General features: G+C 37.9%; 1 protein-coding gene across 1 annotated transcript in view; it reads left to right on the top strand.

Annotated features, from left to right (window-relative positions):
* Nucleotides 1-27,148, top strand: part of TppII (Tripeptidyl-peptidase II) — a 92,276-nt gene extending 65,128 nt beyond the window's left edge. Inside the window, exons 19-23 of the mRNA XM_081756820.1 lie at nt 7,157-7,235; nt 11,233-11,386; nt 15,882-16,119; nt 20,493-20,682; nt 24,513-27,148. Coding sequence (XP_081612946.1) covers nt 7,157-7,235; nt 11,233-11,386; nt 15,882-16,119; nt 20,493-20,682; nt 24,513-24,722 — 871 coding nt within the window. The 3' untranslated portion in view covers nt 24,723-27,148. The remainder of the gene's footprint in view (nt 1-7,156; nt 7,236-11,232; nt 11,387-15,881; nt 16,120-20,492; nt 20,683-24,512) is intronic.
* The last annotated feature ends 818 nt before the right edge of the window (nt 27,149-27,966 follow it).

Here is a 27,966-nt window from a genome sequence, read left to right as displayed (position 1 = left end):
AAGAGGAAGTTGAAGCACTTTAGAAGGGAATCGAAAAAGCTCAAAAAAGGGTAAAGGACAAAAAAAGCCAATTTAAAAGAGAGAGAGAATCCATCAGTACAACTTTTTACAATCAGTGTGACATTTTTAAAGGATTGGTAAGCATTTGTCAATTTGTGTGTATTTAGATATGTAATTTTAAGATTAGTGGATTTATAAGTGTTTGCTGTTGGTTAGTTGCCGAACAAAACAGACTATATAGGCTACAGTGAATTTACTGAAAGCGATGTGACAAGACACCAAGTTTTTATCGCTCTAGGAAATAGCCTTTGAAAGTAGAGATAAGATAAATATAAGCGCTAAAGAATGTATGTACTTTTATTAGTTTTCGAATGTTACGAAATTTTATGGTTTTGGAAAGAAAAGGTCATGTAAAAGTCACGGAATTTCATTTTGGAATTTTAGTAGACACCCTGATGTATATATATATATATATATATATATATATATATATATATATATATATATATATATATATATATATATATATATAAGTACATTAATACGAGGGGACGTATCGTAATGATTTGCACAATACTTTGTTGTGAGAAATTCACAAACTTCACTGCACAGTAGAAACTCTTACTTTTTTGATATATTCATCACCATCCAACTGAATGCACTTTTTCCATCACTGTCGCAGCTTCTTTAGTCCCTCGATGAACTACATTTCAGTGTATGTCGTACCCATACCTCAGCAGCTGTTTTGAGTTCATCAAAGTCACGAAATTGTTGATCACGAAGGTAGTTTTTCAGGAACCCAAACAGCAGCTAAATTGGAGGAATATGGCGAAGTGGAAGCTGCTCGAAACCCAATTTGGCAATGGTAGGCTCATATTTGGGTGAACGTTATCATATTGCAAGAGGACAGCTCAGATTACCTCTGTGATCGCTTCTTGTGAGTCTCTTGTCTCAGATGCGGGTTCGATTCTCGGCGGGAGCTCATGTTCGGATCCCATGTTAATCAGTAGGTCCCGTCTCATATAGTCTCGCTGCTGAAAGAGACGTTAAACTTAAAATCAGCTCTCTTATCTCAGGTTCTTCACAATACAGACTACGTAGAGCTTATTATTGTTGTACCCGGCTCCAATTAGTCAAAGAGCAGATTCCTTTTGCATCCCGTACGATAGTGGCCATGTGCTTTCCTTCTAGAAGAATAAACACTGGCAACGAGCGACATTTATTTTAGCTCCGTAAAAATGTTTTTTTCTCAACAGAAGAATTTATCATTTTGTTTAGCTCCGTTAAATCTTTGGATTGGTATAAGTCTCACCTTTGACATTTTTTCTTTTCATCAGGGGGCGCGGTGGCTCAGTGGTAGAGCGTTCACCTCCGGTGCTTGGGGTCTGGTTCAATCCCAGCTCGCGCCGTGTGGACTTTATGGCGGACAAACACCGTGCTCGTGGATTTTCTCGGGGTTCTCCCGTTTCCTCCCACTTTCTTCATTCCACCATTTCACTCACTTCTCATTATCACCGTCTCCTTTAGCCTAACCGGCATAACCGTGGGACGTGCAACTTAAAGATTTCATTTCATTTATGATATATAGTTTTTTTTTTAAAAAAAAAAAACAGTGTATACATTTCTCTGGCGGACTCTAGGTGTCTCGGAAGCCCTCGGAAGCCTCGGACATACGGACGTCCCCAGTCATGTCTACTTGCGAAACACACTTCAAATTTTACCTCGACTATTTATTCTTTTTATCAGTTTGGGGAGCGCGGTGGCTCAGTGGTAGAGCGTTCACCTCCGGTGCTTGGGGTCTGGTTCGATCCCAGCTCGCGCCGTGTGGACTTTATGGCGGAGAAACACCGTGCTCGTGGATTTTCTCGGGGTTCTCCCGTTTCCTCCCACTTCATTCCACCATTTCATTCATTTCTTATCATCACCGTCTCCTTTAATCTAACCGGCATAAGCGTGAGACGTAAAACTTAAAAGATTTCATTTTTTTCTTTTTATCTTCCGTTAAGCGCGAAGAATAACTTAGAATTTGAGCCACACTAAGATCGTTAAATTCCATAGCTAAGTTTGTACAATTCTGAGATATTTAAAGGTTACACTTGTCTTTGTATCACTTGTAGGAAACAGATCTTTATACTCTTTTGGAAGTAAAAAGTAGTAATGGCATTTGAAATCACAAACTGAACTGAGCGATCTTACGTGCGCAATTTGTAAATTGCAATTATCCACTACGTAAGTCCACTAATATATTTGAAATGTATACTGCAGCTCTGTTCGGTCTGATCTTGAAATGTGTGGAAAGAATGCTCAGTTAAAAGGATTGTGGGTACAGGCGTGTGAGTGTTCGTATCCAAAATATTGTTCGCACACCGAGGGAAAATTTGTTCACAAACTTGTTAATAATCAAGATTTGTTCGCGATTCTTAGTAAACGAGATCTGTTCGCGAACCGAGAGATTCGGAACTCGATTATCCACTGTTATATTAATATTAGCGTGAGTTATTTTATTATTGTTAGATAATAAGTGACCAAAATAGTTGTTAAGAAGTAACTGAAGAAGTTTTGTGTAATTCAAATTTTATACTGAACTTGGTACTGTGTGTTCTAAAGTTGATTTTTTTCCTCACTGATGTGGACAACTTTGGTCAAAAGTTGATTCTTGTGGCTACTGCCAGTATTTAGTTAAATAGAATTCTCTCATTTATGAATTGAATACTAGAGTTAATTTATTATTATATATAAGCAGATTCTCCTTTGCGTAGAAATCAGAGATTCTCCTTTGCGTAGAAATCAAAATATTCTCCTTTGCGTAGAAATCAAAGATTCTCCTTTGCGTAGAAATCAAAGATTCTCCTTTGCGTAGAAATCAGAGATTCTCCTTTGTATAGAAATCAGAGATTCTCCTTTGCATAGAAATCAGAGATTCTCCTTTGCGTAGAAATCATGCTGATTTTTCTTTGCGTAAACGAATACTCTTCTACAAGTGTGAATTGGCCATTGCACTGTGTCTTCTGCTGTCATATGCTTTCAGTGTCCGTAAATTATATAGTATTGAAAAGCGTTTATAAATGTAGAATCGATCCGTGTGGGTCTTACCTTTTATAATTAAAAATCATAATACAAGGATAAGTCATAAGTCTTGCTATATTTAGTAATACTTTAAAACAAGTTTTGTGCCATCTATAAGTATGGATAAATCATTGACTGACTACTTACAGACCTTGTTTTGTAGAACAAATTTCCTATCCTGGCGTTCATGAAATCAAGCATGCGATAATACATATATTAGTACGACTAAGCGCAATAATACCAGAAACTGGGGTCATGGTAGCTCAGTGGTAGAGAGCTTACTTCTGGGGCGTGGGGTCCTTGGTCCGACCCCCCGGACAAGTTTGTGATGGGCAACATCTTGTCCGTGGGTTTTTCCCGGAGTACTCCCACATCCTGATTCTACTGATTCTTTCATCATTCTCTTGCCTTGATCATCCGTCTCCCTTGCGCCCAAAGGTCATAATCATGGAATGTCCAGCTGTGATATTTCATTTCAATACTAGGAAGATATTCAGATTCTTAAAAGATGGAAATGCAGCTGTGTCTAGTTTGGCAAAACATTTAGTCACTAAAAGTCACACAATTAATGACATATATCTTTTACATAAGTATACGTAAGTCTCAAATAGGAAAAATGTATTTGAATCCTTCAGGCAGGATTTCGTGAAGGGGGGGTTCGTGACATGAAATACTGTAACCATCACACCAGGGGCTCGATCATTCTAAACTATTTTACTGGAACATATATTGGTTCGTTTAGCCAGGATTTCGGAACGGGGGTGGGGTGTTGTGATATGAAATTCTGAAGGCTCAGGAGCTGGATCAATGTAAACTACTTTACTATCAACATATATTGGTTTGTTAGGACAATAAAATGAGGATATGTTGGTAAGTATTTTAATAACAAACTATGAAAAAATCTCGAGTAATAAAAGAATAAAAAAAATGTATTGAAAAACATTTTACAATATTTACGTTCCTTTCTTTGTTCATTCAAATATAACAATTTTCCTTTCATTTATGATATGAACTATTATGAAAAGTACATATTCACTATTATAAAAAGTACATACTCAATAATAATGTCTTGTAAAATATTTTACAATATCTGCGTTCCTTTTTCTGTTGAATCAAATGCTAACAAAACTCCTTTTTCATAAAATGTTTGTTTTTATTATTCCGTCAACTACTATCGGTTCGAAATGACGGGTTAAAGGAGCAGTAGAAAATTGTTTTTGAAATAACATGTTTCATTCTGCAAGGGTGCGATGACAGAAAAATTATGATAAAAAATGTCCACGCTGTTACACAACGGCACTATGCTTTCGGAAACTTGAACTCTCCCTGACTAGTAGCAGAAATTTTCAGAATTCTGTAACTTTTCTAGAAATTTCAAATTCCCTGACTCTTTCAGGATATCTCGCTCACTTCGCCACTATGTATTGCAAGTAATACAAATCTCCTCATAAGAAAGAGTAACCAAAAGCTTCCTGTAGTTTTTTTTTTTTTTTAAAATTTTTAATGCTGATCCTTCTTTTTCTTATTTCATTTTGTTTCATCCTTCCTTATTTTTTTTTCATTTCTGATCTCGAAGAGGGGGGGAGGGAGGTCCGGAATTGGCTACGTGTCTGAATCCTTCTGTATTCGTAAAAAAAATTACAAGACTCAATACGGATACAGGGAATATGGATGCGGGTTTGTGACTTAATATGGATACCGGAAATATAGACACGGAATTGTGACTCAATACATATACAAGGAATATGAATACGGATTTCTGACATTAATAGCTTTATTACAAACAACAACAATAAATTATTTAAAACACGTAAGGATCACGTTGTGATAATGATGAATTACTTCCTCCTTTATAGCTGGGGTCTACTTCGTAATGATGCAGTTTGTTATATAGCTTAGTTTTTACTGTGTTGCTACAACTTAGCACGTGGAGAGCTGATTGCAAAATCTGTGACTCAAGTCGCTATTTCTTTCACAAAAAGACTGATGAACGATGCCCGATTGAAGCATTCGAAATATCGAAATAACATTGTCTAAATAGGAATACCAAGAAAGTCGATATATTCATTATTATAATAAAAATAAACTTTACACGTTTTCAGTTACAAAGATAGGCTCAGGTAAATTATACATTAATGATAATTTGTATATAGACTGTATAGCTTACCAACCTTAAAAACGTAAAAGCAGAAGACGTGGAGCAGCATCGTGTAATTTTACTTTTAAATAATTTTCTGTGTAAATAGAAATCTGCGAGGAAAAGGAGTTTGCCAAACATAATCAGGAAAATACAGTAATTAATTATAATAAAAAAAAGAAGTATCTTTAACTAAAATTAACTGTAGACATATTAAAATATCAAGCAATATAATTACTAGTTGATGCTCTTGGGTATATATTGAATAAAAAATTCAATCACCTTGCACCCGTAGCTAAGAATGAAATAAGTAGGTGCCAAGGAACAAATACTCTCTCTTAGCTGCGGATGGAGAATTTTTTTTTTTTTTTTTTTTTTTTAAATATCAAGTAATACTTTTGACAATGGATACACTCAGATATCTAGGATTAACATTAACAAACCAAAAACATGCCTTCGAAGAAGTTAAATGTCGAGTGAAAACATGGAATTCGTTTTATTATTCGGCCCAAACTCTTTTGCCTTCGCGAATTCTGTCCAGGAATTTGAAGCTTAGAATATATACGAGGTGTGTTCAAAAAATACGCTGAATATTTTTATTGGAAACAACGTAATAAGCTCCTTCAAAGTACTGTCTTTGGCATTGAATCCAGGACTATGAAGCATTTCTGGAAGGATTCTTTTGGAAGGGGGTTCAGCTGCTCTGTCGTGGCCCTCTGAGTGTTAGGAATGGTATCAAAACGTTTTTCTGTTTCGGAAGTCGCATGGTGCTATATCTAGAGAGCACAGTGAATGTACACAGGCAGGAATATTTTTTCGACCAAAAACCCCCGGATCAAAAGCAAAGGTGTGTCACGACACGTTTTCGTGGTGAAGAAGGAAGCCATTTGCCTATTTAATCGGCAGTTGAAATGCTTTTCACGGACCCATACGTGATGTTCTTCGGAAAGCTCTCGAATGGGTATTCGCGTGTTTGAACAAATCATTTGTGTCACTTTTTGCACCTTTTCGCATGTTTTTGACGTCGAAGGACGGTCTCGGTTGTTGCTCATTTTCAACCGACTCCTTGCCATTTTTGAATCGCTCATACCACTTGTAAACAGTCTTTAATGCCACTACTTCAATGCCATACACTGATTTTGACATTTCATGAGCTTCTCTGGCACTTCTTTTGCAGCTTAGAACAAAACTTAATGTTGGCGCTCGATAATCTCAACACGTCCTCACTCTTCTGTCTCTGGAAGGCAACTAACATGTCACAACTTGTTCAAACTCGACACTCACTGTATCAAAGGTTTAGGCTACAGACCTTACTACTTGAAATGGATGTAAGATCGATAGATGGCACTGTGCAGCTACATTTACTGTACTTTTTGATCACATCTTGTAAACTATAATTATGCCTGTTGTACTATATGATTGCTGTACAAGGTCACTCAGTTTGAGGGAAGAACGTGGACTGAAAGTATTTGAAAGTAAAATCCTGAGGCGAATGTTGGACCAAAGAGGGACGAGAGTGAGGAATGGCGGAAACTATATAAAAGAAAACTGGAAAGAAGTAGGAACATGAAACAAAGAAAGAAAGAAAAAAAGCACCTAGGAGGACCTAGGCGCAGGTGGTCAGAGAATATTAAGATGGATTTGGCAGAACTAGGTATACGAAGCAGAAATTGGATTCAGTCGGCTAAGGACAAAAGTCAATGGAGAGCTTTTGTGGAAGCGACATTGAACCTCCGTGTTCCATAGACCGTAGAATTAGTTTAGTTGGTTAGTGAGGCACAAGAATTAATGATCATTTAGCTTCAACATTCTCTACGAGAAGAGAGCAGCAGAATGTTGAAATTGTTTAGGTAAATAAAAGAATGAACTTTGGAACACACAGTATCAAGGTAAATGTGATTCTTCGCTTTTAAGTCATGTCTTACGTTTAATTAGAAAACCCTTTCCTTTCAGGTGCACGAAAGGGGTCACAATTGGACAGTATCTAGCTGGTACCATTACGTATGCCAAAGATGAAATAGGGAAGAAAGTAGTAAGTATATATATTTTTTTTTTTTTCGTAGAAGCAGGAATGTGAAATAATGAATATCTTTCTGATCAGAGTATGTACATCTTTATTAAAATTAAAATAATTCGTAACAATTTCAATATGTCTTATTTTAATAAAGAAGTACATATTTTGGTCAGAAAGATATTAATTATTTAACTAATAATTCCAGAGTCAAGATGGATCGAGTTACAGGAATGTAAAGAGTCAGCTACGAGGGTTAGCTTTCAAGTAATATCTGTTTAGGAATGCCATTTGAAATTTTGCATACCCTTGAGAATGAATGCGCACGCAGGCTCCCGGGATCGCTTGCGTACAGTCGGACGCTATTGCGGTACGACATTAATCTGAAGGCTTGTAGTGTTAAGTTAACATGTATAAGAAAATCCAGTGATTCGTCGAGTGTGAAATACGTTCAGTCATCCAGTTCCTAGCAAGAAACATAATAGCTGCGAATTATTATCGTCAGATATGTTAGGTATATGGCGATAGTGGAATGAGGCGAATGAGTAACAAGTGTGAAAAATGGGTAGGATTTTTCAAGGGAAGCTTGATGAAATATTTTGCTTGGTTCATCCGTCATACAATCCAGATTTTGCTGTTAATGAGTCCCACCTCTTTTGCCATTTGAAGACTTTTTTTTGGGTGACAAACGTCAGACACTAATAAAGAAGTGAAAATGACCGTGGAGAGCTAGTTGTTGTCACATACTATAAAGTTCTATGAGGAGAGTACCCAGAAGCTCGTTAGTCACGATATATATTTAAACCGGCAAAGTAATTATGTACGTTAAATAAAATAGAAATATTAAAGAAAAAAGTGGTTTCTTTTGAAAAAAAAAAAAAAAAAAAATGGAACGAATCGTACTAAAAACTAAAAAATTGTGTTTTTAAGAAAATTATTCTTATAAAATTCTATTTATACATGGTACTAAGAAGAAAAGCATGGAAAACGCCCTCATATATATATATATATATATCCAGTTTATACGAGGGTGATTCAGAAAGTAATGCCTCCAAGGTGATACCTTTATTTGTTTTTGACAGATAGCATTGATACAGGTATCAGTGGAAAGCTTGCAATGTCAGCTACAAATGGTGTATCGTTTTTCAACACCATCTCCATTATGGGTAACACACTTGCGCCAACGCAAAACAAGGTTTTTCATGCCGTCGGCGAATAATTGTGGTGGCTACTGTCGACGCCATTGCCGAACTGCTACTTCCACCTCCGCGTCACAACTGTAGCGTATGCCCTTGAGGTGATCCTTACATTTGGAGAAGAGCCAAAAGTCGCAGAGCGGAAAATCCTGACTATAGGCAAGATGAGGCAGAATGTCATCAATATTTTGCTAGCAGATGGAATAACTTTGAATTTTTTGGCGGAGGAGAGGACATGTAGCGGTACTTCATCGACTTACGCTTCGTTTCCGGGTCGAAATGGTGTATCCACGACTCGTGGCCGGCGATAAATGTTCCAGGGCACACAACCTTCCGCAGTCAGAAATTCAATGACAACCCACTGTTTCAACCGGACGTCACCACTGAATGCCATGGATTGCTCCATTATTCTGGAACGAGAAGAGATAGGAAGTCGAAACAAGTGACATTCTATAGCTTAAACATCAGTGTATAAATGATATAATCAGTTGAGAATGTTTGCAGCACTATTGGCCAAGTAGTGGGCTTGGAGGCATTACTTTCTGAATGCCCCTCGTATATAAGTATTTGAGCGCTCCTCATGCGTAATATTGTTTTACTGAGGAAGATGCCAGAGAAACCTTGAAACTATATGTGTTAAATTAACACAGAAGTGTTAGGTAAAATGGTCTTATCCTTTTAAATATTGAGTATACGTCCTCTTGTATCTATCGGCAAATATTGTTAGTTTATTCAGATCCCAAAATTTATAGAGTCAGTTTGGAAAAACAGTGGGCACTTTTTCCCCGTCTCGTAAGTTTTTTTTTTTCCGTACCTAATGTTGCAATACAACGTAATCTAATTTTAGAGTGTGTTCCAATTCTAAAATAATAAGGGAAGCATCATCTTAAACCTGCAGGTTCGATTAGAGCTATATTTTATTATTATTATTATTCAAACTTAAACAACCAAACAAACAAAAAATCGATTTGTAAAAGTTACGTAAAACTTCTGCTCTGGATAAGCAACACAAGTTGTTGGAAACGCCGTTGCTTCGTTAGAATTGAAATTATTGTGAGACTACTTGGTATTAATAGAAATGCAGAAAACAGTTGAGTCTTAAAAGTTAATGGACCATACTGTGTAGGTTTTATCCAAATTACAGGGTGTCTCCAAAGTTAGTACCTATTTTTGTGAAATTGCGTAAAACTTTATTTCTAGTTTATTTAAATTTATTATGTTTAATATGCGATAAAAGAGTACAAACTTTTATTTTTCTATATACATTGTGTTGCAAAATTTTTATTTTGTTTTCCAGAATTAACTACTTATTTTGGTAGAATAAACCAATAATTTTACTTTTATTTGCGCTCCAAAAATTTTGCTACACAAAACAAAAAGCATTTTTATGTTAATTTTGCAACTCAATTATGATTACATAGAAGATAGATTTATAAAAGTTTAACAATAAAGGAGAAAAACACATTTTGAAGTATTTCAGAACTTATATTCTGATCAACTAGAGCCTTTCTGTTTCAAGGGTGTGTCTGCTGGCGCTAGTGTCGATCTGTGTTTTCCCATACTCCCTCGAAAGAGGAAGGACAAGTTGCTTTGGCCGATATCCTTCAATAGTTGGATGCGGACGGTTTTGCCACATTGAATTATTTCCCGGACTTCTCTGTGCATTGTCCTGTAGCCATTCTAAGTAGCCTACGATCTTCATTCGCCAAGACCACACGGATGATTGACAAATTGGCAACACAGCTGAGGTCATTCACTTCTTTCTCCAAAGCAAAGGGATGGTTTCCTCCATAAGAGGGTGACGGAGGTGGGGCCGAAGTATGTTTCGCATATTTTCCGAGGACACACTTGAAATAGAAAGGGTCTAGCTGAATGTGTTCTTTGAATTGAGATAAGTAATTCTTGTTACAGATGCTTCCTCAAAGAAGAAAGGGCTATAAATTTTAAATTTGATCATTCCAAAACACCCATTAATGTTGGAAAGTCCCTTTCCCATTATACAATTCCAGTTGTTGTTTCATTTGCCCAGACTGACTACCACATGTGTGGAAAGTCGCCTTATCACTGAGTAAGAAGTTATTTAATAGACTTTAATTTTCAGTTTGATTTACAAATTCTGCACACTGTGGTGCTCCATTTGGACACTTCTTCATGAATTTAATGCCGTAATTGAATGTGATAAGTGTTTTTTATAACTGTTAAACCCAGGACTCTGTGAACTGTTGTCTTGAGCATGTTGATACTCAAACTGGCCTTAACAAAAGTTGTAGTTGAAGTTAGTTGGAACAACTGTCGAATTTGTTCAGTTTTATTATGGTATATCCTTGATTTGTTATGGTCATCTTCTTACCTCGTTTGTTAAATTTGTTCACACGTTTACGAGGCGGGGGGCCGCGGTAGCTCAGTGGCTGGTGCATAGGATTCTTGATTCGATCCCAGCTCGCGCCAAGTAAACTTTGTGGGGGACAAACACCATGTGCGTGAGTTTTCTTGGGATTCTTCCGTTTCCTCTGACTTTCTTCATTTCACCATTTCATTCATTTCTCATCACCGTCTCCTTTAGCCTAGCCAGCACAACTGTGGGACATAAAACTTAATGATTTCATTTCATTTTTCATTTTAGAAAGTGGTAGGTCAACATTCCCCCAACCCGAGAGACAATGCGCATGCGTTGACGTTCCGCCACTGCCACACTACATACACATGGGTGCATACAGCACATAAAGGAAGTATCTTACGTAACACACATTTCGGGTTATTTTGAATTGCGCATTTTTATTATGGAACCTTATAATAGAAAGAAAAATTGTTTTGTGTTGCAGGACGTGTATCAATTCAAATACATCTTGCCTGAGGCTCCGAAGAAGAACTCGAAATCGGAAATAAAAGAGAAGGAGAAGGAAAAAGACAAAAGCAAATACGATGAATACTGTGAAGCAGTCAGAGACCTGAAGACCAATTGGCTGGGAAAACTTGGTGAGTGAATTGATATCTCTTCTTATAAATAAACTACACTGCCATGTCTCTGCATTCTCTGTTGGAACTCAACTTACAATTATGTTATGGAAAGGTCACCCTTTCCTAAAGATCAGCTTTTTTATTTTTATGTAACTTTACAAGAGTTTCTTAAAATATATATTTATAATTGGATAATAACCGTAATGTGTTTCATTTAGTAGTAATTGTAACGCATCGTGCGGGCCGAAATAATGCTGTTTTGTGAGTTGTGGGTGAACATATTGTTTAGTGGAGCACCTTACCGTTGGCACGAAGAGTTCGTGTTCGATCCATGTTCTTGTGCTTATGTGATGGACAGCAATAGAGTCCGTATTCCGCCAACTATTTTATGACTTGTATTGTTGACACACACAGTTTGTGGTGGACAATATTGTGGGTTTTCTTGGGGTTTTCCCTTTCCTCCCACATTCTCATTCCACGAATTATTTCATAACCTGTTATTGAGCGTTTGGAACACGTTATTATTATAATAATAATAATTAATAACTCATTCAAATAATATTCATTTTATGAGTGTTATAGCTGATATTTCATGTGTTCTTGCGGACATAGAGTACCGCTAAAAAGTTTTCAGATACCCCGGATTTTTGTAAACATGTACTGTAATCCTATTATTTTGGCACGAGAGCTTTACCGACCTGCGTGAAAGGTACTCCTGCCTATAGTATCAAATTTGACGACAGTTGAATCGAAGTCTGAGGGATACTGCAGATGATAAATTATAATTCTTAAAATTGAAGCAAAAAAGACATTTTAACATAGATATTGCATAGTATAAACAAAAGTGTGGAATTTGAGGCAAACATTTTAGTTTCGTTTGAAAAGTGTAGACATAGAGGGTCAATGCAGTAACAAAACTTTAAAAAAGAAAGTAGTTTTCCAAATTTTGCAGTTCTTTATAGCTTGTTGATATGCAAACGTTTAAAACGTCTAAAATACTATACTTTGAAAAGTGCTTACAATGGTTTCGTATGCTTCGTTGTTGAAATAGTAACCACTAGCATTACATATACGCTTCTACTCAGCGACAATTGAGCAGAGAAGGATTTATATTGACCGTCGTAAACATATTTCAAAAAATGGCGTTTTTAGCTTTTTTAAAGCCAGCATATCTCTTAAGGTATAGATGACTGCAAAATTTGGAAAGCTACTTTCTTTTTCAAATTTCTGTCACTGCATTGACCCTCTGTGTCTACACTTTCCAAACAAAACTAATATCTTGCCTCACCTTTCACACTATTTTTTATTCTATGCAGTACCTATGTCAGAATGTCTTTTTTGTTTCAATTTTAAGAATTTGACATATCATCTGGAGTTCCTCTTAGACCTGAATTCAACTGTCGTCAAATTCTGTTTTAGGCAGTACATCTGATGCAAGACAATAAAGTTATCGTGCCAAAATAAATGCTTACAAATATCTAGGGTGTTTAAAAACTTTTGAGCGGTAGTGTATGTAATCTTACTTGTGGACAACTGGACTTCCGATGTCGTATAAGTCCAAACTCATTCTCTATGCGTAGCCTAAGGGGTTACGGGGGGGGGGGGGGGCTCATACTTCCGTAGTCTAAGGCCTACCGCTCACTGGCGACAAAACAGTTGTTCAACTGTCTCGTCGCTGTGGCCTACAGTCAGCAACTTCACAGAGACAAATCATTTTTGTTGCCACAACCTCACCCACTGGCGACGGCAACAGAAAAGTTGCCGGGCATTTGATATCACAGTTTGGTGGGATTAGACACTGTACGATGGGCTTCGAAGAATGTACTATTGCTTGTGTGCTAATTCTGAACTTAAGAAGGAAAAAAAAAAAAAAAACTGCTGCATCCTATATTCACTAAGAGATTGCAATGGAAGCTATCACTTCTTTTCACGCGCTACACATGGAACAAACTGTTGTGCGATAAAACTTGCAAAAAACATTATATATTTATCTCCCTGCATGGAGGCACTTCGGGCAACCTGTTTGTCGCCGTCGTGAGCGTACTCCCATAAAACTCAATGCATTTTTAGTTGTTGCGCAATTGTTCCGTCGCCGAGCTGTTGCCTTCATTGGCGATACCTCGGCAGCTTTCCTGTCGCCGTCATCTCACTAAGCGGTCTCCCATAAGACTCAATGCATTTTGTCAGGGCAACAAGGTAGTTGCCGGATAGAAAGTTGTCAGTGAGTGGTAGCCTAAATCTGCTCGTGCGAAGAACAGGTATTTTAGTTATAGTTAATATAATTGTAGGAGGGCGTAACCGAAAGATTTAATTTCATTTCCTAAGTTGTGGTCCTAGTTTGATTGGGGGATAGTTCTACGTACAAAAGTAACTCTAAGATAGAAACTCGAGTGGTTTGTTTCCACTTGAAACAGTAGGTTTTGTCTCATAGAGTATCGGTGCTGAAACGTAATACTATTAATGAGTTGAGTTGATTTTGAGTTTAACGTCCCTTTAATCAGCGAGGCTATATGAGACGTAGACCTACTGATTAACGTGGAATCTGAACCACATGAGCTCTCGCCGAGAATCGAACCCGGGTCTCCCACGCTAAAGACGCTTACGTTAACCGCTTAGCCACAAAGGAGCTCTGTTATCAATCAAATTGACACTTGTGGACTGAATGAATAAATTTGAGCACAGCCTTCTTCGCTTATAGGAAGCTTAATTGACTGTTGTACGTTGTTCGGCTTTTGAAGTTACTGACAGTGTCTAAAAGGAAGATATGCTGGCGATTGTGCACTGAAGAAATATCGAAAACACCTAAGGCGCGAAGCTATCCTTTAACAGTTGAGATACAATGTTTGATAGTTATCTGCTGAATGAAACTTGACATCTAGTTGTGCAATATGTGTCATGTATAAAACTTTCGGATATGGGACTTGCATTCAGAAGTCAGCGGTAGGGCGGGAAATTAAAAGAAATACAATTATTTTTATGTGATTGTAGGTCAGAACTTTATAGGCGTAGACTCACGGGACTTTAGACATTTAACAGAGACTACTGAAATTATTTACTGAAGACTTACTTTCTGTGCGGGTACAAGATTAGTACTATTGTTATTTTAGGGTGCTTGGCTCTGATGAAGATGAAATCATTTATCTTTCTACCGGGTGTACCAAAAGTTCGGGGCCATATGTTGACTCTGTTATGAGTAAAGATACAAACAAGTGAAAACAGAGGAAATCGACGTTTTCAATCTAAAATTGTGGATTTTTTTCCAGTTGAACCAGGCGTTTGAATTCTTCACAGGTAATGTGCCCTATATTAAATGAAGCAACGTTGACAGTTTAGCAGGCTGTTTTCTTGGGCCCTCACCAACACATCATCATCATGATAGGTATTCTGCTATTATTGGCTGGTCACTTGGGGCAGCTGAGAAGCTTCCATGCTCCACGGTCTTTCACTAACCTCTTCGTCTTCACGTATGGTCTTTGTTTTTATATCGTTCATTAATTGAAGTCTCCTTAGCCCTCTCCTTCTTTTTCCTGCCACCATACTCTAAAACGTTCCTTATGACACATTTCCTTCTTAACCAATGTCTCAACCAGTTTCTCTTCCTCCTGTTAATAATATCTAAAATTATTCTTTTCTTCCCCATTTCTAACACCCTCTCATTCGTTTTCAGCTCGACCTAGATAATTCTCTCCATTTTTCTCTCACCCACTTTTTGAAAGCTTCCATTCGCTTTTCATCATTTTTGTCTAATGTCCATGTTTTTGACCCATACAGTACAATACTCCACACGAAGCATCCTATGAGTCTTTTTCTCAACTTTTTATTCAAGGTCCCAATACTGCGTTATTGGAATACGGAATCGAAATGTTCTAGTGGCCCCGTGGAGCATAGTCGCTAACGCTTTCACCTTCGGTGCGAGCGATCCCGGGTTCAATTTCCGGTAGGGGCACTCGACCGGAAAGGTGTAAAACGCCTTTTCAGGCCAGCCACCCTGAATGAGGTTTTCCTCATTCATACCAGGCAAATGCCGGGGTAGTACCTAACTTACGGGTCCCAGGCCGTTCCCTTCCTTCCCCAACCCTTCCGTCTTTCCCATTCCCCAGATAGTGTGCTCAAACATGACAGGCTAAATGGCCATAGGTGCAGAAAGCCCAGAAATCTAAATCCTAAATTGAAATGTTCTATGTTCCCTCACCTAACAATGTGCATTCCTGTTATCGTTTTCGGGTCGTTCGAACAGCTTACTGAATTGGAAACGTTGCCTGTGTGGAACTCAAACGGCTGGTGCAATTGGAAAAATCCCACTACTTTAGAACAAAAAACATCTATTTTCAACAACATTGATCTGTTTTCTATCTTGGCTAAAATCGGAGTTGGCCTATGATTCTGGACTTTTGATATACCCGGTACAAGCGAAGAAATTTTGTGCATATTTGTTCTTCTTTTTATATATATGAATTAGTGTGTTTAGATGCAGACATGAATGTATTAAAAGGGATTGAATTGTATTTCACAGAACACTCGCCTCACACGCTGTCACTGTACCAAGAACTGGTCCAGAATTACCCGGACCATTTGCCTGTTCACATTGCTCGGCTGCAGTGCTTAGAGCTTGAGAAGGAGAAGAAGGAGAAAGTGTTGTGTGAAATGCTCGAAGTCTCGGAGAAAGTGATCAACTCTGTCGACCAGAATCAGTTGCTAGCCTATTATGGAATGAAGACAGACACGAGGCCTGATGCAGCGAAAATTAAGACGTAAGTACAGTAATACCATTGGGACATAAATGAGAGATGACAGTTACACAAGTTACTACAGGGTGGGCGAAGAATAACTAGGTAAAATGAGAGATGTCCGTTACACAAGTTATTATAGGGTGGGTGTGGGGGCGCGGTGGCTCAGTGGTAGAGCGTACACCTCCGGGTGCTTGGGGTCTGTGGTTCGATCCCAGCTCTCGCCGTTTGGACTTCGTGGTTGACAAACACCTTGCTCGTGGGTTTTCTCGGGGTTCTCCCTTTTCCTCCCACTTTCTTCACCATTTCATTCATTTCTCATCATCACCGTCTCCTTTAGCCTAACCGGCATAACCGTGGGACGTAACACTTAAAGATTTCATTTCATTTTTACAGGGTGGGTGAAAAGTTACTAGGTAAAATAAGAGATGTCCCTTACAGAAATTGCTTCAGGATGGGTGAAAAATAATTAGGTATGAAAAAACTGCTAATTGATTTTTATTTATTAGAAAAACATGTATATATCCTTCGTTAAATAAGAAAACAAAAGGATATGCTAAATTTCATCATAGTCACCTACGTTGTTAAATGGCCGGGGCTACAATTGATACTTTTCTTAAGGAAGTCAATTGGAATATTGACAATAACTTCTTGAATCCATGGGGCCGCAGTGGCTCAGTGGTAGAGTGTTCACCTCCTGTGCATGGAGTCCTTCGTTCAATTCCCGCTTAAGACAAGTAAACTCTGGTGGACAAATACCGTGTGCGTGGGTTATCTCGGGATTCTCCCGTTTCCTCCCACTTTATTCATTCCACAATTTCATTCACTTCTCATCACCACTGTCTCCTTTAGCCTAGCCAGCATAACCGTAGGATGTAAAACAAAGATTTCATTTCATTTTCTGCTTGAAAGTTACATGGAGAATAAAATAAGGTGAAATTATTGTAGATTGCCATAGGGCTCTTAACAAGAAAGAGTAAGTATGTAAGCACACTCCGCACCGCCTCTAAACTTAGTGAAGTATCAAGGGAAATTCTCGGCTCAAATTAGACAGTTCACTTCTCCCTAGGTTGTGCAATTTCGGGAATTACAGTGTGTTTCGCAGATTGAATCATATTTTGTGCTAAATCATCAAAATTAAGATGTTGAGTATGAAGACCTTTTATCTAGTTCCTTAAGCAGATATAAGTGCCATGTTAAAAAAATTTGACTCAAGAAACTAAACCCTGTTCGGCCTAAGCTCTAAACTCGATAAATAAAGCCACGTGAAACTAAGTCTCGCTGATTTGCTGTTGGCCTACCGACGCTTGTACTCCTCCGCAAAATAGTTCATATGATTAGATTATTACTTTCACTATGAAGCTCCATCTAAAACTACTACATTATTATAAGTGACAAAAATATAATACGGATTACCTAATAATACTGCAATCGAGCGTGGTTAATGAAACAATAGAAATAAACAATAAGCATGCGCAGTAATTATGGCGCCAATTCAACTATGGACGCGTGTTCTGCTTTTAAAGTCTAAAAGATGGCTGGCATGAATCCCGGTTCCGCGAGTGTTGTGGTGAAACATCAACAAGGTAAATCTTTACTCACTAAGCAACAATTGTTTACCAGCGAAATTCAAATCATTTTTTTAAAAATCTTTCGAGTTTTTTCTTCTTTCTTTTCTGCTGCTGCTGTAAGTATCTGGACAACACGAGACAGTATTGTCAAAATGCACTTGTATAAGTTGCTCCTCTCCGTGGGAGGATACATCACTAGCCAATCGTATTTGTGACAAGTAGATGGATACTAATATTTTGTTTATCGGAGTTTAGAGCTTACGCTTAACAGGGAATAGATGTGTAGTACATGTTATTAGTGTGAGGGGTGATCAGAAAGTAAGGGTACAAAGCCTGTAGTAAAACGTATATATTTTACTTCTTACAGCCAAGACAGCTAATAGATAGTACATAGTTTAGGTTATTTTTCGACATAGCCTGTATATCGGTTGATACACTTGTCACATCGTGAGATAAGTATGAATATTCCTTCCTGGTAAAAATCGTGTCCTTGCGTGTTCAGCGATGTTGTCAGGAAGTGTTTCACCTCCTCGTCTGAAGCGAAGCGATGTCCTCTTAGGTTCTTCCGAACGACATTTCCAATTCTGCCATCAGACACCGTAACGTGATCCTCCTGTTGTTCTGAATCAACTCCTCCACACGAGCTGTGTTCAAATCTGTTGATGCCGTGCTGGATCCGCCACTGCGCTCCTCGTCGGTGACGTTTTCTCTATCAGTCGCAAACTTTCAACACCATTCTGCGATATGCTGATGAGACACTACAGTCTCTCTCTCTGTAAACCTCTACCAGCTGCCGGTGAGTTTCAGCAGCGGTTACATGTTTCGCTCACAGAAATCGAATAACTGAGCGGACTACTTCGCGAGACCAGTTTTCCAAACGAGTCTCCTTATGTGTTTACCTGCAAATAGCACCACAGGTGACTGAAACTGTGCACAGTTGTCAACTCCATGTATTACAATTAGCACACACTCCTCATTCCTTTATAACAGACGGAAGTCCAGAAATATTGGTTTGTAACCTTAGTGTCTGATCCTCCCTCCTAAATATGCGTTATCACATCGAGTGAACAGAAATTGCCTGCGTTCTGAAGCTTTCTTATGATGTAACAATTTATATAGTATTGGCTTGATTTTTATATATATATATAATTTTTGTTGTAAAACTATGATTAACATAAAACATTTGTTTTGAACACATAATTGTATTTAGTGTAATTCATCGCTTTTTAAGGTGTTTGAACTTTATCATTCAGATTACAAGGTAAGTTCAGCAAGCTGATCGCTGCAATTTTTCCCCCTTCAAATGATTGACATTCTGGCATGTAGACGTTTATTTCTGTTAAAGAGGTAGGTCCATATTTATGGAAATGATTTTGGAATCCCCACCCACCTGTTCTGTTCTATATGCCTACCCTGGCTATAAGCAATAAACTAACACCGAAGTTTCCATTGGAGGAGGCGTCTCCTGAGAGACATCTGATCTAGTTTCAACCACTCATTCTTGCAAACTTTTCAGAATGCTTGCACTGTGCGCGGATGCCGGAGGGAAAGAGCTCACTTCAATAACCCAAAGGCACTTTTGTCCATCGGTGCAGATCGAGGGACTTGACAGAAATATCGGAATATGGATAGCACGGATATCAAAGTCTCGCGTTTCATGGCTTATGTAAGCCACAGTTGGATGAACCGTATGGATGGACACTTTGTCTTGACGACTGAAGACCTTTGACACCTCAGCACCATAAAAAAAAGGAATATCCCGCCGGTATAATTGGTCCAGAGCATGGTGTTGATAGTATTCTGCGTTAATTTTCATATCTTGTGCTACCTGATGCAATGGGAGTTTCCTTTTGTGACATTAACCGGCAACCATCATGAAGTCCGGTGAAAACTTTCGCGGTAAGTGTCCATTCCTTGACAGACTTTGGACGATAGAAGAGGGCTCCAACACGCGTGGAAGTTAACAAATAGATTCAGGCCTCGTCTAAGGTTACCACATATTTCCACTTGTCATTCGCCAAGTATCGTTCACAGAGCCGTCTACACTGTATTCTGCGTTCACGAATGTATGAACACGTGGCTTAAACCTCACTTTAAGCCGGAAATCCTCTACACAGTTGTTTTTGACTTCCTTAGTGTCCTACCGATGGCTCTTTGTGTCGATGGATTCTTCTGTGTGACCATCTGCTGCACTTGTCGAACCACATCCAGTGTCTGTTTGGCACGAGGATGTTATTTTCTTGCCGCTGTACGTGCTCTGGGGCTGCATGTTCGTTGCGTTTAATTACACTGTCATTCCCCTTCTTGGAAATAGTGAAACCCTCCGCCAAACACTATTTCGCAATTCCATTGTAGGTGTATCCTATATTGAAAAGTGCTGAAATATACCTCTTCCAGAATGGAGTGACTTTTGGAGACATTTTAGGCTCGGACCACTTCACTGTCTGCTAGCGTCTTCTCCATATACCTACTTGCCATCTGGGTACTCGGCTTTGCTTTCTCACACGTGCGATTACAGCACCCTTAGTGGACGTTCCACTTCGTTTCCATAAATATGGATCTATCTCTGTAAAAGATACTGACCTCAGCCCTGGAAAGCACGCTAAACTCCATTGTTGTTACTTAGTGTTAATTTCTCCAGTAAAAATAGCCTTGTAGATTTTAAATTTTTCCCTCTCTGTTCTAAAATTCATAGCTAGTTCTGTACATTTTTTCAACTTAAAAAAAAAGTTAAAACTGTTTGTGTGGTTAATGACCTATAATGTAACAAGTTTGTAAATTTGTAAATAAATGAAGTGTAATTTACTATTATTTATTTATTTAAAGCCAAATGGACAAACAAAAATGGGCGTTAGTGGAGGCGTTGGTGAGGAAGGGCAGTGCCCTGTGTGACATGTACGCGTCAACTGAAGAAGGCAGCGGGGATGGTAAAGCTCCAGATAATGCACCCTCCATAGAGACAATTGATAACATAATGAAGGACGTCCTCAAGTTCAGTGAGATTACAGATCTTAAGGTAAGTTGTCCCTTAATCAACATTCTCAAGCAATGATTCAGATAAATTTGTTTCATTTCTTTGCTTTTTTTAACATGTAAAATTACCCTATTTAAATGTTACCAGGTGGTTAAAGTCAATATACAGGGTGGCCCATAATTATGTATATGAATTCAAAGACTGTGGTAAAGAAACTAACAACATAACTTGAACATGAAATTGAATATAAACTCATTACTTGCATACCTTTTCGTACAAGAATTTTAATCTCGGTATCCGATAGCATGGTCCACCAATGCAAATCGATAAATGCCTGGAGACGAAGAGCAATAATCTAAATCGATACATGCCTGGAGACGAAAAGCAACCATCCAAATCGATACATGCCTGTAAGACGAAGAGCAACCATCCAAATCGATACATGCCTGGAGACGAAGAGCAACCATCTAAATCGATACATGCCTGTAGACGAAGAGCAACCATCTAAATCGATACATGCCTTGAGACGAAGAGCAACCATCCAAATCGATACATGCCTGGAGACAAAGAGCAACCATCCAATCGATACATGCCTGGAGACAAAGAGCAACCATCCAATCGATACATGCCTGGAGACAAAGAGCAACCATCCAATCGATACATGCCCGGAGACGAAGAGCAACCATCCAAATCTATACATGCCTGTAAGGCGAAGAGCAGCGTTGTCACAAACAGCTTGACGGACCCATACTGGTATCCTATGGAACTCTTCCGTGAAAGCTTCCTGTAGTTCGGATAAATTCCGTATGCAATGTTAATACACTTTGTCCTATAGAACACCCCATAAGAAATAATCAGGAAGTTTCAAATCGGGGGATCGAGGTGAACTTTGTGGTGGACAGACACCGTGTGCGTGGGTTTTCTCGGAGTTCTCCCGTTTCCTCCCACTCTTCATTCCACCATTTCATTTATTTCTCATCATCACCGTCTCCTTCAGCCTAGCCGGCATAATCGTGGGTCGTAACACTCAAACATTTCATTTCATTTCGTTTTCGGGAGATGGAGTTGATCACTCCACATAATACAAGTGCACACAACACACACACACTGTCCCAGAGACAACCGTACCGCCATCCCGTCTGGCATACACTAACGGTTCTAAGTCTAGTGACTATCATCCGCACTCTCAGACTATACAGTGTTGCCATATCGGGACTTCTTTGTCCAAAATTACAAATCCTATAGTCAGTCAAACATCATATATATAATTATGGGCCACTCAGTATTATACATTTCCCCGCCCACCTCTGCTTTCCCTAAGTTGCACCATTAGAGTGAATAGGTGAAAACCATCCCAGGTCCGAACCTCATGAATGTTGAAAATTTGTTCGAGACCGGTCGGGTGGTTCAAGAGTTATAAAGTCATTTACATTTTCATTTATTTATATAGATAAGGTAAAGATTGCAAAAATTCTAGTCTTCTTATAAAAATATTATTGACAGCATTTAATTATTTTTTAAATAAGATAATACATTTCCTTTTATTAATGGCAGTATAATATTAAAAGAATTTTAATTACTATTATTTGAAAAATAAAAGCACACTGATGTACTTTAAAGAACTGATAAGATGCATATTGAACCAACAATCAACGTCTTACCGAATCTGCTCTAAAATACTTCTTAGTTAAGGCCATTGCAAATAAAATATTGATGTTGAACTCACTTAACTACCCATGTTTTAATTTGTTCGTAAAAGTTTCAGCCGCTGCTGGTCGTCATCCTCAATACGTATCCATTGAAGAATTTGTATCCTTAATGAATAGTACTGAAAAAGACCTGTAATCGTTGAAACGTATACGAACAAGTTAAAAACCCAGGTGTATTAGTGAGTCAAAGATAAATATTTTATTATACTCTTACATACTAAAAATTCGCGTCCGTGCTCAGTGGGGGTGATGCTAAGTGTAAAAAGAAGACGAAAACTTATGATCTTCAACCTTCAGAGCCTCGCTTCAGCAGTAGAGCTCCGTAAAGATATGACGATGTCGCAGCACCGCATGTCACATTACAAGATAAGTGTCTTAACAGAGAAACATTACCATTGTGTCCTGGAGTAGAAGTAACGTGTGTTGCTAGTAACCATCTGATCTGTGTTCAAATCCCACCAAGGATTCCATTATTTTTCCTTGTAAAACATCATTGCGAGCAAAGTGTTAATGGAAACAGTGAAACGAAGTGGAAATAGCGTGGAGAAATAAAAATAAGAATAAGCACACCCACGTACCATGTAAGTGAATGAACGTGTTTAATTTGTGTCACAAAGTGGGCATACGGTTGTAGATGTTTTGAGAAGCAAGTTACGTACACATGCATGCTTTGCGCATTTCTCTCGTACCCACCAGCTAGGAGGCTCACCTCCAATGCACGTGAATTCCTCTCTGGCTGTATGGTTAGCGTTTATTTCTGGTGGGAGCTCATGTGCTTCGGATCCCACGTTATCCTCTATTTCCACCAATCGTATAGCCTCGGTGTTGAACGGAACGCTAAACTCAAAATCAGTCAATGTGAGCTTGGTTCGACTCACGATGTTAGCACGTTCAGACATTCTATATGATATGGCAGAGTGATTATTCCTTGTTTGTTCCATTCATATTTAGTTTGCAAACGTATTTTGCGAAATAAAACCAACAAATAAATAAATAAAACGGGATGAAGTTTGAACATGGATCGGCTAATTGCTAGTCTCACACGATAGACAATGGTAACTTTTCTGTTACACATTTACGTTGTATTGTGGAATGCGGCATCGCCACATCGTCATATCTTACGGGCTTTACCACTGAAACTTTTTTTTTATCTTTTTACATCTAGCATCGTCCCCCCCCTCCCCCCTCCTCCTGAGCATGGGTGCGAATTTTAGAGCAATCAGTATACTCCACTTAAAACCATTATTTTTAAAGAGTTCAAGAGAACTTTTGACTTGATAAAAGTGACCTTCTTCTTTTTCTTCTTCGTCACCTCATCCATAGGTTGCTGGCCAACATGGAAATTTTGAAACTTTTCTCTCCTTTAGGACAGCTGTTTTATGCTTTGATAAGGTCTCTTCTTCGTAACTGCATCTAGATATTCTATCCTTGGTCTTCCACTTCCTGTTTTCTCTTCTGCCTTTCCCTGTATCAACACGGCGATTCAATTGGAGTGCCGAATAAGATGGCCAAGCATGCTGTTTCTTCTTTTTCCTATTATCTTCATGATCAGTCATCCTTCATTAGCTTCTTTCAGCACGTCTTCGTTCCTTTTCCTTTCGGTCCATGATATGCGCAGCATTCTTCGCCAGCACCATATTTCAAATGGTGATATTCTAAGCTTGGATACTTCAGCTTTCCTCAGTGTCCACATCTCTGATCCGTAAAGCGCCACGCTCCATAACAGAGCCTTAATAAATCCTTTACGAACATCCAACGACAAATTTCTTGATGTTAGGAGTCCTCTTCTTCTATTGAATGCTTGTTTAGCGTGCGCTATTCTTGAACTTACGTCTTTTTTCACTACTTCCATCCGAGGATATTAGACTTCCTAAATAGTGGAACATCTTAATGTCTTCGATTTTCTCTCCGTCTAGCAGTATGTTTGCTCCTTCCTGTCCTGCTCTTGTTCACTTTATCACTTTGGTTTTTCTTTTTATTTATCTCCATTCTACATGGTTTTTCCAGTTATTCGTTCAAGTTTGAAAGTGCTTCCTTGAAATCCTTTTATTTTCCCGTTATCAGTGCTATATCATCCGTAAAAGTGGTCCCCACTCAAAAATAGTTTAAGAAACTGTGGTTTAGGTTGATTATTTTTACTGATAGTCTATATTTTTGTTCCAGGTGGTGAACTTCGCTGTGAAGCATGCAATTGTTCTGAAACACTACGGTCGAGCAGTGAAGTTGATCCAGAAACAACAGGAAGAACGTCCGTCACGTGACCTAGAAGAGAAGTGTATTAAGATGTTCCGAATGTTAGGTTGGGATCATTGCGTTCGACTCCTGGAAACGGTGCTCCCCGTGCGATACCCGCCGGCGTATCATCCATTTTGAAAGCGGCCGACCGTTTAGGCGAAATGAACAACTGTTTATTCTAATTTTTAATCATGAATCATGAGATAGATATATCTATATATACAGAATGCGTATATATATATACTTGAATTATAGAGTAGCCCTATATATATATATCTATATATTGATGTGTCTGGTATAGTTGTGCACCTTCTTTAGTGTGTGAGTGCGCATGCGTCCATTTGGTGAATCCAAGATGAATGCACAAACATGCTTTGTGAAGCTTCGGTGACTGATCATCTGTTGAGCACCCTTTTAACTCAGAGTGGAGAGTGAAATCAAAAAAAGTCAAGAAAAATTTTCGTTTTCTTATTTCAAAAGTAAAGAAAAACCATGGATAGATGGCACACAAAATATGTATATATAACTGTGAGCTTGAATGTAACAATTGACAAAATAGCTGGCTTATTCCAGACGGGAAAAGTTGTTAGTATTATAGCATAATCACTATTAGGTAATCAAAGGATTAAACAAGGAAACAATATATTATTGATTGAAAGAATTAATATATATATATATATATATACAATATATGTATATTGGTATTTATTAATCAGTGTAAAATTGTAATGGAAAATTATCTGTGCTTCATTCATTTATTGAATAATGTGTATGCATGTGAAATGCAACTGTTGTTTAAAGCTTAGGACTGTTGCAGATGCAAATTCACTAGAGGTCACACAAATACAGGGTAATCCATAAGTAACACTTTTCCCCAAAAAATTGCAGAAAATTTTAGTACTACTACGCAGATATTGATGAAACAAGTACAGGAATTTTGGTGTATTATTTTAATTATGCTAACGGTTATTTGGGGCTTTCAATATATATCTGCCTTTACTTCGTCATGTGCAGGTCATGGTTTATTTTTATTCGGGGCTTAATCCTGTGCTTTATATATTCCGGAACTTCTCAAAATGGGGCGCGTTGTTAAGGATGGGCGATCTATGTGACCAATTAATTGTACGTTAGTTATTCATGGCGTCGTGAGGGAACAAAACTCAAAAAAATTTTATTATAACTTTGTAACAGACGCAGAGTACGAGACGCTTTCAGTTCTGATATTCCATTCATTGATTTTCAAATGATACAACTAAATTCTTAAGGACTTCGACTTTCTTCATTGCTGCAGGAGTGCTGTTAAGAAGTCTCCGCTGAACCTCGACTCTGTAATACTATTGCTACATTAAACTATCCTTATTACAGGCTCAGAAAAATATACGAGCTACTAAACAGAACATGATTGTCGACTATGTGTGGTCAGAGAATGAGTTACGATTTGTAGCAGCTTTCTGAGACTGTGCCCGATTTTAGAAGCAAATCGTAGCTTGTATTATTTTTACCGTGGAAATTTGAAATTAAAATACTATAACTGAACTGCTTAAGGAGAAAATTAATGAGATACACAGCACACAATTTTTCAGAAGAAACAAAACACATTCCACTCTTAAAATTTGGCAAAATAAACACGGAAACACTTGAAAAATCTAATAAAATTGGTTTTGCGTATATTATGCACTGGATATTGTTGTAGCTGGCTTCAACAATACTATATTACTATTTTAGTGTTTACGTAGCACATGTCGGTTTATCTTTTGCGCCTTTATAAGCACATAGAGGATCAATACGAAGGTGATGAGAACTTGAACCCTTTAATTTCAATCTATTATCTTTTCATTGCTGTGGCGAAACAATTGAATATTTACTTATCACATTATAAGGCACGCTGCCTGACAGCTTTCAGGTTTATTTGCACGGCATAACTCATTTTCGATAAAAACGTCACATAGCGGTTCTTCGAGGCGCAGCGACAATATCCTCTGTTGTACGGTGCGAAATATTTCGTGTTGTGTTTTAAGTTCTCATTTCAACTTTTTTTTTTTTCCCTAATGAAACGTGACCAATCCAGGGCTGCGATACATAGTTTGAGATATCTGTTGTTCATAGAATTATTGAAACAATTTAAGGCAGTAAGAAAATGAAGACCTTGGAGGGAATGTGTTACTTATGGTTTACCTTGAATAATTATATTAAATACTGTTATAGATATTGTTATATTTTCACAAGAACGACAAAATAAATTGCTCGAGCTACGTCACAGCTATTAAAATAGGACAAATGTATTGTAAAGTTTAAGAAAAAAATCGTCACAATGATTTTATATATGTAACAATATAATTATATATAGAAAGATAAAGAAAAACAATCTAGGTTCGTACTGTGATAACATACACAATGGATTTTTTATTATTATTTTTATGTTTTTATCGCTGTATTTAAAGATGTTTTAAAATGTTGATTAGTCATATGATTTTTTTTGGACAACACTTTCAAGTATAGAAAAATTGTCTCCTGCGACCAAATATTTCCATTAATATACTCCAGTGGAGTTAACCTAAAAATAATTGTGTTTCTTTACTTTCTCCTGTACATGTTCAAATTGGTTTGTGCATTTTGACAGACTGAGTACCCCATCGTGTTCATTAAAATGAAGATGGCAGCATATAGCAGAACAGTAGACAAGAGCTACTTTCGTGCGTGTAACTCCGAGTTCGAATTCCGATCAGCTACTAACGCTTTTAGGTTCTCTGCCACAAAGCCTCTGCCCGCATACATATAATCAGTTATGCTGTAGAACTTTTTTTTTTCCCTCATGTCTAGGATACTAACTTCATAAGAAGATGCATTTCCGCTCTTTGTGTTCGACAATATATGGTGATGACGTCACTTCAAGTTTGGTCTTCAAACGAAGCCACGTGTTTTCGAGTAATGTAGAAATATTTCTTTTTACTTCGCAACAGTAGAAGGAAAATACTGTTTATCAGTATACAGGGTGTCTATCGGTCACGAATGTCACGAAAAAGTCCCGAAATTTAGCTTTTGTGTCACGATTTTTTTAAAACTGTACACATGTAATAACAGATTGGAAAATTTCGTTGTATAAAACGTTAAAATTCACCACCAAAAATGTCGGTGGTCGGCTTTAGACGTTACCAAATTGCAAGCAAAGTACGTTTCTATCGCATGGATGAAAATTCGGCCTAATTCGCACCCAAATTTGCTCTTGAAAATGTTAGGAAATTTTATGATTTGGTGAAGAAAAGGTCACGAAATTTCATTTTCGAATTTTAGTAGACACCCTGGTATAGTTTGTCGGTACTTTAGGTCTATAATTTATGCGCATATACAATGTGTATCAAACAGGATTTTATAATTTTGAAAA

This window comes from Thermobia domestica, chromosome 4 (genome assembly GCF_964235325.1).
Source record: "Thermobia domestica chromosome 4, izTheDome1.hap1.1, whole genome shotgun sequence".
In the NCBI taxonomy this organism is placed as follows: Eukaryota; Metazoa; Arthropoda; class Insecta; order Zygentoma; family Lepismatidae; genus Thermobia; species Thermobia domestica.
Note: the sequence above shows the minus strand (reverse complement) of the source record. Positions and strands in the feature narration are given on the sequence as shown.